At 42.2% G+C, this 14499-nt stretch overlaps 1 protein-coding gene across 1 annotated transcript in view; it reads left to right on the top strand.

Moving 5' to 3' along the window:
• LOC105553119 (SHC SH2 domain-binding protein 1-like) overlaps positions 1-14499 on the top strand; it is a gene marked incomplete at its 3' end in the record, with an annotated part of 38153 nt that overhangs the window by 15996 nt on the left and 7658 nt on the right. Inside the window, 2 exon segments of the mRNA XM_011999079.1 lie at positions 9990-10143; positions 11698-11825. Of these exon segments, the coding sequence (XP_011854469.1) occupies positions 9990-10143; positions 11698-11825 (282 nt within the window).

Raw genomic sequence — 14499 nt, 5'->3', positions numbered from 1 at the left:
ACAGGTGAAAATGGTTTCCACTCAAGAACCTTTTTAACTGTCCTGAGCAAACTGTGTCCCCTGCCTTACACCTCTGTTAGCTCTTCTCACCTACGGTAACCCGGTGATCATTCATTTGCCCTGCCTGCCCTCCACACTGGACAGTGGCCAGAAACCATGTTTTTGTGGTTCTCAGTTTTTTCCAGGACTTGGCACAGCACAAGGCGTCGAGTGCATGCTTGTTAATTTGACTTGAATTGAAGCCTTTCTCACTGCTGTCAGATTTTGCTTCCCATGGCTTCAGTTCCCACAAATCTCGGTCTGAAAATATTAAATACAGTTTTCCAGAAATAAACTATCCATAAGTTTCAAATTGCATATCATTCTGGATAGTGCGGTGAAATCTCACACTGTCCTGCTTCATCCCACCTGTGACACAAATCCTCCCTTTGTCCAGGGTGTCCATTCACACTGTAGATGCTACCTGGCTAGCAGTCACTTAGGAGCAGCCTCAGTTATCAGGCCGAGTGTTAAGGTATAAGAACAAATCTATCCATGAAGTAATGAGAAGGGAGTTGTCGTAATATTTTGTCACATCTCAGACTGCAGAAGTTATAGCCACAGTGCATAAATGCTTAAGGCAAAAAAAGCATTATATTTGTGGGTGGAAGGCTTGAAATATGTTGCAACTGGTGGCAACATGTTGCATCAGAAAGTGTTGAGCTGATATGAAGACTTGAGCAAGGGATTCCATGAAACAAGTGACAAAACCATTTACTGCAAGTAAGAGATGATTACACAGATTCAGGAAAGGGTTTGGACTGAAAAATATAAAAATTTCTGGAGAGACTGTATTTGCTGATGGAGAAGCTGCTGCCACATTTCTGGCAGAGTTGAAGTTGATTAAGGAGAAAGAATATCATCCAAAGCAAGTCTTCCAACTGCAATGAAACTGGGCTCTTCTGGGAGAAGATGTCCCAAAGAATCTACATTCCGAAAAGTGCAAGGGAAGCATGACCGGCATAAAACATGGAAGGATGAATTAACACTGGTACTAGGTGGCAGTGCTTCAGGACATATTACAAAGCCAGGTATAGTGACAGAATACACACTTAAAAACAACAAAAAATTTTCTGTCCATGTTCTGGCATCACGATCAGAAAGTGTGGGTGATGGCCATTTTGTTTAGGGAATGAGTCCACCAATGCTTCATCCCAGAAGTGAAAAAAATACTTGAAAGAGGCGGGATTGGAATTCTAGGTCTTACTGAGAATAGACAATGCACCTGACCATCCTGAATCTGTTTGCTATGAAGAAGAAAATGTCAGTGTTCCACTTTTACCTCCAAATACAACTGCATTATTTCAGCCCCCTGACCAAGGCATCATTCATATTGTCAAGGTCACGTACACCTGCCTGGTACAGTCCTGCTCCGTGTGATGACATTCAGGTGAATGATGGACCAAATAGCATGATGGTGGTCCCATAAAATTACAATGGAGCTGAAAAAAATCTGTCACTTAGTGATCTGGTAGCCTTGGTAAGGTCATCATGCAAGACATCACATGTTTGTAGTGCTGTTGATGTAAACAAACCTGTGCTTCCAGTCATACAAAATCTATCACATGGGATTATGCACAGTACATAGTACTTGATAATGATGATAATGACTACTGGTTTTTGTCTTTATATTTTACCTTTGGTCGTTTTAGAATGTACCCCTTCTACTTATTAAAAAAATTACCTGTAAAACAGCCTCAGGTAGGTTTTTCAGGAGGTATTCCAGAACAAGGCATTATTAGAGGAGAAGAAGGCTTCATGTATGTCATTGCTTCTGAGGACCATCCAGTTGGAGAAGATATAGAGGTGGAAGACAGTGATGATGTTGATCCTGACCCTGTGTAGGCCTATGAGGTTTAATGCAGGTAGTGTTTTTGTGTTAGTTTTTAACATAAAAGGTTACAAAGTAAAAAAAGGAAAACTGAGAATAAAATATTTTTGTACAACTGTACAATCTGTGTTTTAAGCTAAGTGTTATTACAAGAGTTAAAAAAATTAAGAAAAATTAAGTTTATAAAGTCAAAATGTAACAGCTAAGGTTAATTTATAATTGAGGAAAGAAAAAAATATATGTAGTACAGTCCAAGTGTACAGTGTTTAATAAAGACTGCAGTAGTGCACAGTATTGTTCTAGCCTTCACATTCAGCCACCAGACTTTCACTCACTCGAGCAAATTCCCGTCCTGCAAGCTCCATTCATCCTAAATCCCCTATTCGGGTTTACCATATACCATATTTTATCTTTTATGTCCTATTTTTACTGTTCCTTTTCTATGTTTAGATACGTTTAGGTGCACAAATACCATTGTGTTGCAGTTGCCTGCAGTATTCAGCGTAGTAACATGTGGTACAGGTTTGTAGCCTAGGAGCAGTAGGCCATACTATACAGCCTAGGTGTGTAGTAGGCTGTTACATCTAAGTCTGTGTAAATGCACTTTTGTCATTCATGCAAAGACACGATCATCTTATGACATATTTCTAAGAACATATCTATGTTAATTGATGAATGACTGTACTTGATCACATTTTATCAGCAATTGATGCAGACCATAATCTGGACATAATGTAGTGCCGCTATTCACTATTGCTAATGCAGTAACATTCTTGAAAGCCGCAGTGGATGAATTAAAACCAGAAGTTGTAAATGCCTGCTAGAGGAACTTATGGAGTGAAGTCATGAATGATTTTAAAGGCTTCTCTGGCATCAGTGGAGAAGTTAGGAAAACCATTCATGCAGCAAGACAAGTTGGTGGAGAAGGGTTGCTGACATGCTTGCTGAAGTGGCAGAAGATACTGAAGGCCATCAAGAAGTGTTAACAAATGAATTGGAAGAACTTGAGTCGTCTGCAGAGAAAGATGAAGAAATGAAGCAGAACCAGCACTGTGGACATAATCGAGATGTGCTGAAGTGTTTCAAATTGCACAGGCATTAAAAGAATTATGGAATATCTTAGGATGGAATGCAGTGTTAAAATTACTCGTATTCTCACTGAAGAATTATAGCCTCTGCAGCAACAGTTTGATTAAAAGAAAGAAAACAACAACTGATTGCAGTGTTCTTCCAGCAGGTCTGGCAAATAAAACAAAAATCTTCAATTCTCAAGGACCCCCAAACAGCATCATGTGCTCCCGACACCCAACAAAAAAGACATTGTCGTGGTACAATGCTCTGAGATCACTTGAAGCAGGTGACCCTCCTCCTGATGTATCATCAGAAGGTAGTAGTAGCCTAATGATATGTCAAATGTCTGCATCATTTGCCTCACTTCATGTCATCCCACAGTCACCGTGTCATCCCACATTGCCACCGGGAGTACAGTACAGTAAGGTATTTTGAGAGAGAGGTGGAGACCACAGTCACATGACTTTCATTACAGCCTATTGTCGTAATTGTTCTATTTTATTGGTTGTTATGGTTGTTAATCACATACGGTGCCCAGTTTATAAGTTAAACTGTATTTCCAGTGTGTATGTATGTATGTATGCATGCATGCATCGTAAAAAAACAGCATATATAGGGTTGTGTATTATCTGCAGTATTAGGCATTCACTGGGGGTCTTGACACTATTCCCTACAGATAAGGGGGAACTACTATACACATTTGGAGAGAGACATTTTCTTCCATAAATCTACAGAAAATCAGATATTCATTGTTGAAATACCTTAAGGGTTTATAGGACATGAGTAAAGAACATACAGCCAGCTGCATGTTTTGGTGAGCCTGTGGAGGGGGATCATCTCTACCCCTAAGCTGTCTGGCCCTGGTGAGGGGGGTGGATTTCCAAGGGCAACAAGGTCTTCTGGAGCTGCTCCTAACGCAAAGCTCTGATGTGGGGCTCTCAGGGCACTTGCTGCTCCTGTGGCTCCAGCTGCTACCCCTGCTCCCTGAGAAGAACCCCCAGTAGCCCAACTCTTAGTACATGGGATATAGGGCTGTTTTTATTACCTTGACCTTCTCCAGGTTTCAGGAGAAGCCTGAGCAAGGCTGTTAATGAACATATGTTTCCTTCTCTGGCTTTGGTGCCCAGGCGTCAATTTCCCTTAAGTCTGTGGAAGTTTGTTTATATAACTGGTGTGCTATGGAGGCCTGTGCACTGTCTGTCCTGGTCCGTATCTGCTCTCAAAGCATTCTCATGAAGATCCAGTGACAACTTATAGTGGAACCCTCGTCTCCCAGAGGATCAAAGCCCATAGCAATTTCTGTTCTTGGGGAAGCTGATAGTCTGATTTGGAGGCAGAGGATACCAAGTACAGGCAGCCTTCACCGACCCTGAGTCAGGCAGTGATACTGCTGATGAATCTGTGATTACTGCAGGCAGCTGGGTGCAGAGCCTCATGGTCCAAGCCCCCAGTGCTTGACTCTTAAACCCAAGCCATTTTGCTAATGACATAGTGATATCACATTCTATAGAAGAGGAAAAGTATTATTTAGTTTTTCCCATTACTAAGTCAGGCTTAGTTGTTGCTAGCAATACAAAAGGGAACAGGACATGTTTCCTGCTTGGAAGAATTCACAGCCCCTGTCACAATATAACAAGAGGACAAAGTCTTAGAAACTGCAAACTGGTGGTCTGTAGATATATTTATTTGGCTGGCATGGTGTTTAACATTTTTGAAACCCATTGGTCACATTTTCTTTATGAGACAGAGTCTCACTGTTGTCCAGGCTGGAGTGCAGTGGTGTGATCTTGGCTTACTGCAACCTCTGCCTCCTGGGTTAAAGCAGTTATCATGCCTCAGCCTCCCAAGTAGCTGTGATTACAGGTGCCCGCCACCATACCTGGCTAATTTTTTTGTAATTTTAGTAGAGATGGGTTTTCGCCATGTTGACCAGGCTGGTCTGGAATTCCTGGCCTCAAGCAGTCTGCCTCCCAAAATGCTAGGATTACAGGTGTGAGCCACTGAGCATGGCCTCTTGGTCAGAGTTCAGTATGAAGATATCTTTAAAAATCTTGATTTCTGACTTAAATTCTTGAAAGGTCACCCTAACAACACTGGGGTCACACCCCACTGCACATACACAGTGGCCACTTCCCTGCTTGGTATTAGCCTGGCTTTTGGGGACGTTTATGTTTGTGACTCCTGTATTAGGGGCAGTGAGAAGGGAGCAGTTAATTGTGGAAATGGGTAGGGTAGGTGGAGGCTTCTCAGAGGGCGACTTCCCAGAGGCTGTCCCAGCAATGGGAGTGCGAGACGGTTGGAGCCCACACAGGCTGTGGCAGGGAGGTAGGATGCAGCTGAGGCATCTGCGCTGGAAGAAGGGCTGTGCTGGGATCTGGCTTTGCAGCACAGTGAAGGTGAACCACAGACAAGAACCCATATCAAGTTTTCTAGCAGGAATGTGAAAACTGATAAAGCCTCAGGAGAGAGGTCAGTTCAGAAGGATTTTGCTTCAAATGTGAATGATGTCACTTGGGGGCTGGGGATCTTGCCACAGAGAGATTCTGATCTCGCAGGTCTGGGGTTGGGGTGGGAGAGACTGCATTTCCAACAAGCTCCTGCTGGTCCCTGCACTGTGCCCTGAGTAGTTTGGGCTTAGAATGGAGGTTGCAGTCTGGTGGGCCATGAGACAATTTGGCCTGGGAAATAGTTTTTCTGGCTTGTATAGTGTTTAAATTTTTAAAAAATTAGTTGCTAAGTTTAAAATCAGGTGTTTTGCGTAAAAGTCTGAATTTGTCTCCCCCCAGCATTTTCTATCACATTGTTACAATTTTTTTTTTTTTTTTTTTTTTGAGATGCGGACTCACTCTGTGGCCCAGGCTGTAGTGCAATGTTGTGATCTCAGCTCACTGCAACCTCTGCCTCCCGGGTTCAAGCGATTCTCTCCCCTCAGCTTCCTGAGTAGCTGGGACCACAGGCACATGCCACGAGGCCCGGCTAATTTTTGTATTTTTAATGGAGATGGGGTTTCATCATGTTGGCCAGACTGGTCTCGAACTCCTGACTTCAAGTGGTCCGCCTGCCTCGGTCTCCCAAAGTGCTGGGATTACAGGCGTGAGGCACTGCACCCAGCCTGCACTTTGTTTTATTGTTAGTATTTTTTTAATACTTGAAATTTGCTTGTTAATTGATTTTTTACTTGTTTGTTGGGTGTTCTTCCTAGCCTGTGAACTCTGCGCAGGCAGGGACCTTGTCTGTCTCGTTTGCCCTGTTGCCCTTAAACCTAGAACAATGTCTGGTGCATAGTCTAGACTATATATATTTATTATTTGTGGAACGAATGAGCAAATCTTGCTTTCCTTTCTTGCATGGCCACAGTGGTGGCCACACCTGCCCTAGGCCCTTGCTAGCATATACGCCTGGGAATCACCTCCATTCATGGAGTCAGAAAGGTGGGAAGAGAAATGAGAGCAAGAAGGAGTAGAGTAGTGCCCCTTATTCTCGGGATATGTTTCAAGATCCCCCGTGACTGCTGGAAATCACGGATAGTACTGAAACCTATATAAATTGCACTATGTTTTTTTGATCTGATAATCAAAATGGCTACTAAGTGATATGGGGGCCCATAAACTGATAACCCCGAAATATGACGCTTTGTCAGGCTGAACTGAAGAAGCTTCGAGGACTCGCTGACCTCCCGCCATCCCCCATCTCTTAATCCTCTGTCTCTCCCAAAGAACAGAACAAAGGTCTCTGAGATTCTTTTATTCTACCTAAAGTCTGAACCCACCAAAGAAGGAAACAATCACCTCTGGTCACCTCCCTGAGTTTTCATTAACTGAATTCCATATTGCAGGAAGAAAGCTTGAAGTCAGTCAAGGCACCTGGACAGACTTGTCACAAACCGTTATCTTCTCTACAGGCCCAATAGGCTGTGTTCTTTTTTTGTACTTATTTTTAATTCTTTTTTTTTTTTTTCTTTAGATGGAGGTTCACTCTTGTCTCCTGGGCTGGAGTGCAGTGGCACAATCTTGGCTCACTGCAACCTCCACCTCCTGGGTTCAAGCCATTCTCCTGCCTCAGCCTCCTGGGCTGTTGGGATTACAGGCATGCGCCACCACACCTGGCTAAATTTTGTACTTTTTTTAAAGTAGAGATGGGGTTTTAGTGGAGATGGGGTTGGCCAGGCTGGTCTTGAACTCCTGACCTCAGGTGATCCACCCACCTTGGCCTCCCAAAATGCTGGGATTACAGGCATGAGCCACCACGCCCGGCCTCACTCACTGTATGTTCTTTAAGCCCATTGAATTCCCTGAAAATCATTTAGTACCCCTCCCCAAAATCATCCATGCTTCTCTGCTTCCCTTTCCCCTAAGCAGAAGGGTATAGAACCATCTGTACCCCATTGCATGGTGGGGTAATCAGTGTGATTTATGGGCATGTTAATAATTTTTTAGGTCTTCTATTAATCTGCCATTTGACAACTTCCAGTGAACCTTCAGAGGGTGAGCATTGAGCTTTCCCTTGGCCCTGACAGTGCCAGTGTGGTACGTTGGAAAAGGAATGAGTCATGCTACTCACAACAGCCCACAATTTGAAACGGATGAATTGTTTATTTCTGGACTTTTCCACAGTTGTTTATTTCTGGACTTTTTCACTTTCTCACCGCAGTTGACTGAGGTACTATAGTCGGTGAACTAGAAGGAGGACCAGGAAAGTGAGGACCCAGAGGCCGAGGGAGGGAAGACTACAGAGGTGGGTGGTCAGCAGAGTCAGTGCTGCTGTGGGGTGTGGGGAGTGGCCTCCAGAGGGGTCACTGGCCTCCAAGAAGGCAGGAGTGGGAAGGCACTATGCTGAGCAGTTGGGGGCTACAGAGAGAGAGAGAGCAGGATCTCAAGGTTGCAGATAGGCTTAAAGTGTTTTTAGGAGAACAGGTATTTTGGAGCACATGTGTAGACATGTGGACCCAGTGATGAGAAAGAGAACAAAGCTATAAACAAGGTGGAGAAGAGCAGGTGGCAGCCACCTTAGGGCAGGTAGAAGGTTGTGATGGGCTGCAGGTAGAGGGATTGAAATGGAGGAGGGAGAAAACCCTCTTCAATAGAGATGGAGTTTCACTGTGTTGGCCAGGCTAGTCTCGAGCTCCTGACCCCAGGTGATCCACCCACCTCTGCCTCTCAGAGTGCTGAGATTACAGCTGTGAGCCACCGCCCCTGGCCATCAAGTTATACACTTTAAATGTATATAACTTGTATATGTTAATTATACCTCCATATAGCTATGAAGAATGGTGCTGGAAAAAAAAGAATGGTGCTGAAGTACTACTATTTCTTTAATAACTGTATACATTATATAAGGGGCACTGTTGTAAATTATTAACAAATAATCTTCTTAATTTAATTGAAGTAGGTGTTCTATTTTTATCTTCCCTTTATAGGCGAGGAAGCTGAGGCACAGAGTGATTGTCACGCAGCCTTCTAAGGCTCATGTGCATCAGTGTTTGTGAGCAGTGGACCCTTGAGTACACTTTGGTCATCTGTGGGTCAAGTACTTCTGGTGGCCTGAACAGGGACAAAGAAATGGAAGGAAGGAGGGAAGGGAAGGAGAAAATCAAGGGGGAGGGAGAAAAAAGGTATCTGCTAACAGCTCAGTTACCTTCGCTGAAACCACTTCTGGAAACTACTCTGCATTCTAAATGCTACCCTTGTTAGCATTATTTATTTAGTAGTAGTTTCGTTTATTTAAAACATCTTGTTACACAGAATTAGATATGCCACTGGTCGAATCATACCTTTTGAAACATTATATACAGCCCAAACCTAATGTGATTTGCATTGTCTGATCTTTTCCTTAGACACAGTCATTGAAATCAGTGAGGAACCTAATGTCCTTACTGAAGTAAACCTTGTGGATTATTAAGACTCTCTTATCCCTGTTTATTGAGGGGCGATTGACAGACTGATATTGTAGAAAAATAAAGGGAGGGTTTAACCATCTGAGGGGAAGTCAGCTCCCTTTCTTAGAGGAGCTTTATGGAATTGTTTTGGAAATAACTAAGATACTTGATTATTATAACTTGCTAACTGTAGTATAAATCACAGGCTGTATGCTTTGCAGGAGAACTTGAGTAATTTCCACTGAATTAAAAATCACCTGTCTTCCAGCTGAATGTGGTGATGCATGTCTGTAGTCCTAGCGACTCAGGAGACTGAGACAGTAGGGTTGCTTGAGCCCAGGAGTTTGAGGTTGTGGTGCACTCCAGCCTAGGTGACAGAGTGAGACCGTTTCTAAAACAAAAACAAACAGCCGCCGCCTTCCCCAAAAAACCTCACAGAACAACAACAAAAATCTAACTATGAAAGATCTTAAGCTCTTACTGTTTTGAAGTAGAATTTGCATTTTGAAATATTTTTAAGTTTGGAAAACTAGTTCACAATGGTAGAGGTAATTAGACCATTCATATTCAGATTCTTGTTTGTATTTTGTTTGAGATTTCTATGCAAGGATATGAAAATAGAAGCATTCAATAAGGCACTGTAGCTTACTTACTTTTTTAGGTTTGTTCCTGGATGAAGATTCAGGCAGTGATTGTAGCTATGGTGATAAACCAGGTTCTAGTTTACAAAGTTTTATGCCAGAAGGAAAAACCTTTTTCCCAGAAATTTTCCGAACAAATCAACATTTGTTCTATGTGCAATTCAGAGCCTATCAAGATTATATTTTAGTTGAGTAGGTGGTTTTTTTTTGTTGTTTGTTTGGTTTTGAGATAGAGTTTTGCTCTTGTTGCCCAGACTGGAATGCAATGGCATGATCTCAGCTCACCACGACTTCTGCTTCCTGGGTTCAAGCGATTCTCTTGCCTCAGACTCCTGAGTAGCTGGGATTACAGGCATGCGCCTCCATGCCCAGCTAATGTTGTGTTTTTAGTAGAGACGGGGTTCATGTTGGTCAGGCTGGTCTCGAACTCCCGACCTCAGGTGATCTTCCTGCCTTGGCCTTCCAAAGTGCTGGGATTACAGGCATAAGCCACCATGTCCGGCTGTTTTTTTTCCATCTTTTGTCTTTTTAGTTTACAAGTAGATTATTTGTTTCAGTCCCTCAGATTGCCGGTTGTTGTTTCTGAGATAGTGTATTTAAGTGGATTTATGAACTTCCCTCTGCTCTATGCATTTTCAGTTCTTCCTGTGTTTCATTTGTTTGTAGCTGACTGTAAGGACTCTGAGGTAAAGGAATGCACAGCTGAGTTCTTGGAGAAGGTCCTTGAGCCATCTGGATGATGGGCGGTCTGGCACACTAACGTGTTCAAGGTACTGGTTGAGGTAAGGTTAATTTTGTTGTTAACACCTTTGTCTGTAGCTATAAGCACTTTACTTCAGACTGTTATAGCCTAAGTGCTTATTTTTAATTAAAGTTTATGAGCTGATTCAAATAGCATGTGTTTCACATCTCATTGCCATGTTGCAAGAAGTGTTCTGCAAAATTTAAAGGCAACTGAGGAGTTGTTACCAGAGAATTAAACTGGTTTAAATTAATTAAAAGAGGGTATTTGAGATCACTTAAAAAATTAGGACTAATTATGAAGTTAATGGTTTCAAAGAAGTTTTTAACTTCTTAATTGTAGTTCATTAAGCAGCTCAAACCTAAGAGGCATTTTTATTGATTTATGTTTTTGAGATGAGGTCTCACTCTGTTGCTCAGGCTGGAGTGCAGTGACATGATCTCGGCTCACTGCAACCTCTGCTAAGAGGCATTTTTAAACTAGCCCATTTTTTGCCTAGAAATTTGTTTATATGTGACTAATCTCTTGACAGTGGGTCCCACTGCAAAATGTAAAAACAATCTTATTTTTCAGCTGACTAGGCCTTTTACATTTGCATTCTAATTACAGCTTTGAGTTTTTCTCAGTGTTTGTTAACTGACCACAAAAAGCCCTAGTAACCTAAAATGACAAACCAGGGAGTGTGAATACAAGTTGTCGCTGCAGCTTCCTTAGAAAATGGCATCACATACTGCAGTGATTATGTACGAGGCAGTGGATTGCAGCTATTGCTTGTGAGTTTTAAAATTTTGGATTATGCTAATATTTTTTGGTTGAAGTTCAGGCCTATTCATTTGGTTATGATAGGGCCCCCCCGCCAATCAGTTATCTGAAAACAATCAAAGTCATTATTTTAAAACAGAAGCATGCCATTTCTCTGCTTAAAACTCCTAATGTATTGTCTTTACCAAGGGCCTAGTATTGGCTTTATGGCTTCTCATTGTATAGAAAACACGTAAAATCCAAGCTCCTTCAGATGTCCTTCATGTCCTGATCTCGTTGCCTCTCTCTCTCACCTCATGTCTTGCTGCTCCACTGCACATGCCCCTTGCTCCATTTCCTCCCTCTGGCTCCAGCATGAAGGACTGCCTTCCCGCTCCTCCAGCTGCCAAGCCTGTCTCTGCCACAGGCCTTCTGCACTTTCCCTGCTCTTCAGATGGCTGCTTCCTTCTCATCGTCCTCAGCCTTGCTCCAAGCTGACTTCCTTGGACATCTCAGCAGAACCCACCCTTGCTAGTTATTCTTGTCACTCATTATCATTGTGTTTATTGATCTTCCTGACTACAGTGTAAGCTCCATGAGGATAAGAGCCAGCCTGTCTTGTTCATCCTTTAGGTTATGGGTAAAGGCTCCCCACCCACGTTGTATGCTTTTAAAAAAATCAGATTGTCAGTGGTATCTTATAGGTCTATCTTAATTTAGATTTCCATGTGTTACGTCACATTATTTTAAATTTCAGGCCACAGATGTGGACTTTGCAGCCTTGAAGGCAGTGGTGAGGCTTGCTGAACCATACCTCTGTGACTCTCAAGTGAGCACTTTTACCATGGAGTGCATGAAGGAGCTCCTCGATCTGAAGGAACATCGGTAGCCCCTGCAGGAGCTCTGGGTGGTGTTTGATGATTCGGGAGTGTTTGACCAGACAGCCCTTGCAATTGAGCATGTCAGGTAGGAAAAGAAGTTGAGAAAAATAACCTTGTGGCCAGAAACTTTGGATGAAATGAAGTAATTCTGGTCTGTTTTAGACCCAGATTTAAAACTCAACTGTAAACTTGGTCATTGCAATAATTAAAAATATCCAAAGATAGGATAATCTTTTTAAAATAAAAAACAAATTAAAAGTTTTAAATCATTTTATTTTATTTTTTATTTTTGAGAGAGTCTTGCTCTGTCACCCAGGCTGGAGTGCAGTGGCGTGATCTCGGCTCACTGCAACCTCCTCGGCCTCCTGGGTTCAAGCGATTCTCCTGCCACTGCCTCCTGAGTAGCTGGGATTACACATGCGCACCACCACACCTGCCTAATTTTTGTATTTTTAGTAGAGACAAGGTTTCACTATGTTGGCAAGGCTGGTCTCAAACTCTTGACTTCAGGTGATCCACCTGCCTTGGCCTCCCAAAGTGCTGGGATTACAGGCGCGACCCAACCGTGCACCTGGCTAAAAATAGTTTTTAAATCATTTAATGATAATTTCAAACTTACAGAAAAGCTGACAAAACTGGTATAGTTGACTCTTGAATGATGTGGGATTTAGGGGTGCCTATCTCCCCCTATCCCTACACAGTCAAATATCTGAGTATAACATTTGATTCTCCCAAAACTTAGCTACTGATAGCTTACTGTTGACCAGAAAATAAACCTTACCATTAATATAAATAATTGATTAGCACATACTTTGTATGCTATGTGTATTATCTTATAATAAAGTGCTAGAAAAAAGGAAATGTTAAGAAATTCATAAGGAAGAGAAAATATATTTACTACTCATTAAGTGGAAGTGGATCATCATAAAGGTCTTCATCCTCATCATCTTCACCAGAGGAGAAAGAGGAAGAAGAGAGATTGGTCTTGCTGCCTCAGGGGTGGCAGAGGCAAAACAGGTGGAGGAGAGGTGGAAAGGGAGGCAGGAGAGTCTGGCACACCCAGTGTAAATTATCAGTGGACCCCACGAAATTCAGACCTGTGTTCTTTAAGGGTCAAGTGTATAAAGAATTCCTGTTTATCTTTTACTTGGTTTTTGCAAATGTTAACAAAGTAGGGATTTTTTAATTGGGTTTGTATGTATTTATAAATTGACTTAAAAGTTGTAGATGTTAAGGCTGATGGTTGGTATATTTCAATACAAGAGTACAGAAAGTAGAAGAAGAGAAAGACAGTGAAGCAAGTTATATACCATGCTGTGTGTACTGCTAAAAGACGAATACACTTTTTTTTTAAGCGTATGTCTGCTCAAAGCAAGTGTTTTCTTAGGCTGCCTCTAGAATCCTTAGGGGATGTATTCATACCTGTCAGCATTTTTTGCCATAGTTATTTCCACTGCACAAGCGCACCCCTTGTCCCTTCCATGGGAAAGAAAACCCATACCTGGATCAGTGGGTATGATTTAAACAATTTTTCAGATCAATCTTTTATTGTATAGTTCCCTGTGCAGATGTTATTTTGGATCTTCTGTAGGTAAGTATATTCACCAAAGAAGGCTTACTTTTAGCTATTTAAAAATAGACTTATATTCCTTCAGGAACTAAAAGACTGAGTAATATATAATGACCATAATGTAAATAATATTGCTTGGTGTTTTGTAGTATAAGAAGTACTTTCCATTTTCTATACCGTTGGTGAATTAACCTGGTTTTGCTGAGCTTAACTCGAATGCTCTGCAAAGAAGCAGAATGTTTCAGGCCCTGCTGCCAACATCTTAAGGACAGTTTCCGATTGTGTGCAAGAACATTTAACCCTAGATGTTCAGTATTGGGCCAAGCAGAATGAATCTAAAGAACCGGTTTCTGTCCAGAACCCAAATAACTCCCTTCTGTTTTTCTCATTTTAAAAAAATCTGTCATTTGAAGCATTTGAAGATAAAGGGATGCCTGATAAGTTTAGGAAATTAGGAATCAGGGAACTCATCTCTATTGGCATAGAAGTTCATAGAAAAGTAAGTATCTGGAATGTTATTTGGTAGTATTATTTGAAGAGGAACCTGGTTAAATGTGCACTGCATTTTGAGGGCTGAGATTTGGGTCAGTGCCCAGAGAAGGTCAAATTGTAAGGGATTTCATTTGTTCATTGATTCAATAAGTATTTGAGTACCAGGTCCTTAGTCAAGGGTGGGGTATGTCTGGTGCATGAGACACACCATCATCAGGGAGCTGTCAGTCTAAAGGTGGGAGATGAGCCTTGAAGAGATAATCACGCACAGATGTCTGCGTGATTGGAAATAGCAGTCAGTGCTGTGAAGAATTACAGAGTGTCCTAAGGTTAGGTCAAGTTGCAGTTCTAGGGTTATTTCCTGGAATAATGACATTTGAACTTGGGTTAGCTGGGTGAAAGGGGAGGCAGGGGTGGGGAAGGGAAAAGATTTAGGCGCTCAGTGTGTTGAAGGAGCTGAAAGGCCAGCATGGCTGAAACACAGACATGCTGGGAGAGACTTAGGAAATGAGATTAGAGAGGTTGGCAGGGGCCAGACAGTGTGGGGCTTTGTTAGCTGGTTAGTGATTTTTGTCTTTAAGAGCAGTGGGAAGCCACTGAAGGGTTTTTATTCTTG

This window comes from Mandrillus leucophaeus, unplaced genomic scaffold (assembly GCF_000951045.1).
Source record: "Mandrillus leucophaeus isolate KB7577 unplaced genomic scaffold, Mleu.le_1.0 Scaffold1162, whole genome shotgun sequence".
Taxonomy (NCBI): domain Eukaryota; kingdom Metazoa; phylum Chordata; class Mammalia; order Primates; family Cercopithecidae; genus Mandrillus; species Mandrillus leucophaeus.
Note: the sequence above shows the minus strand (reverse complement) of the source record. Positions and strands in the feature narration are given on the sequence as shown.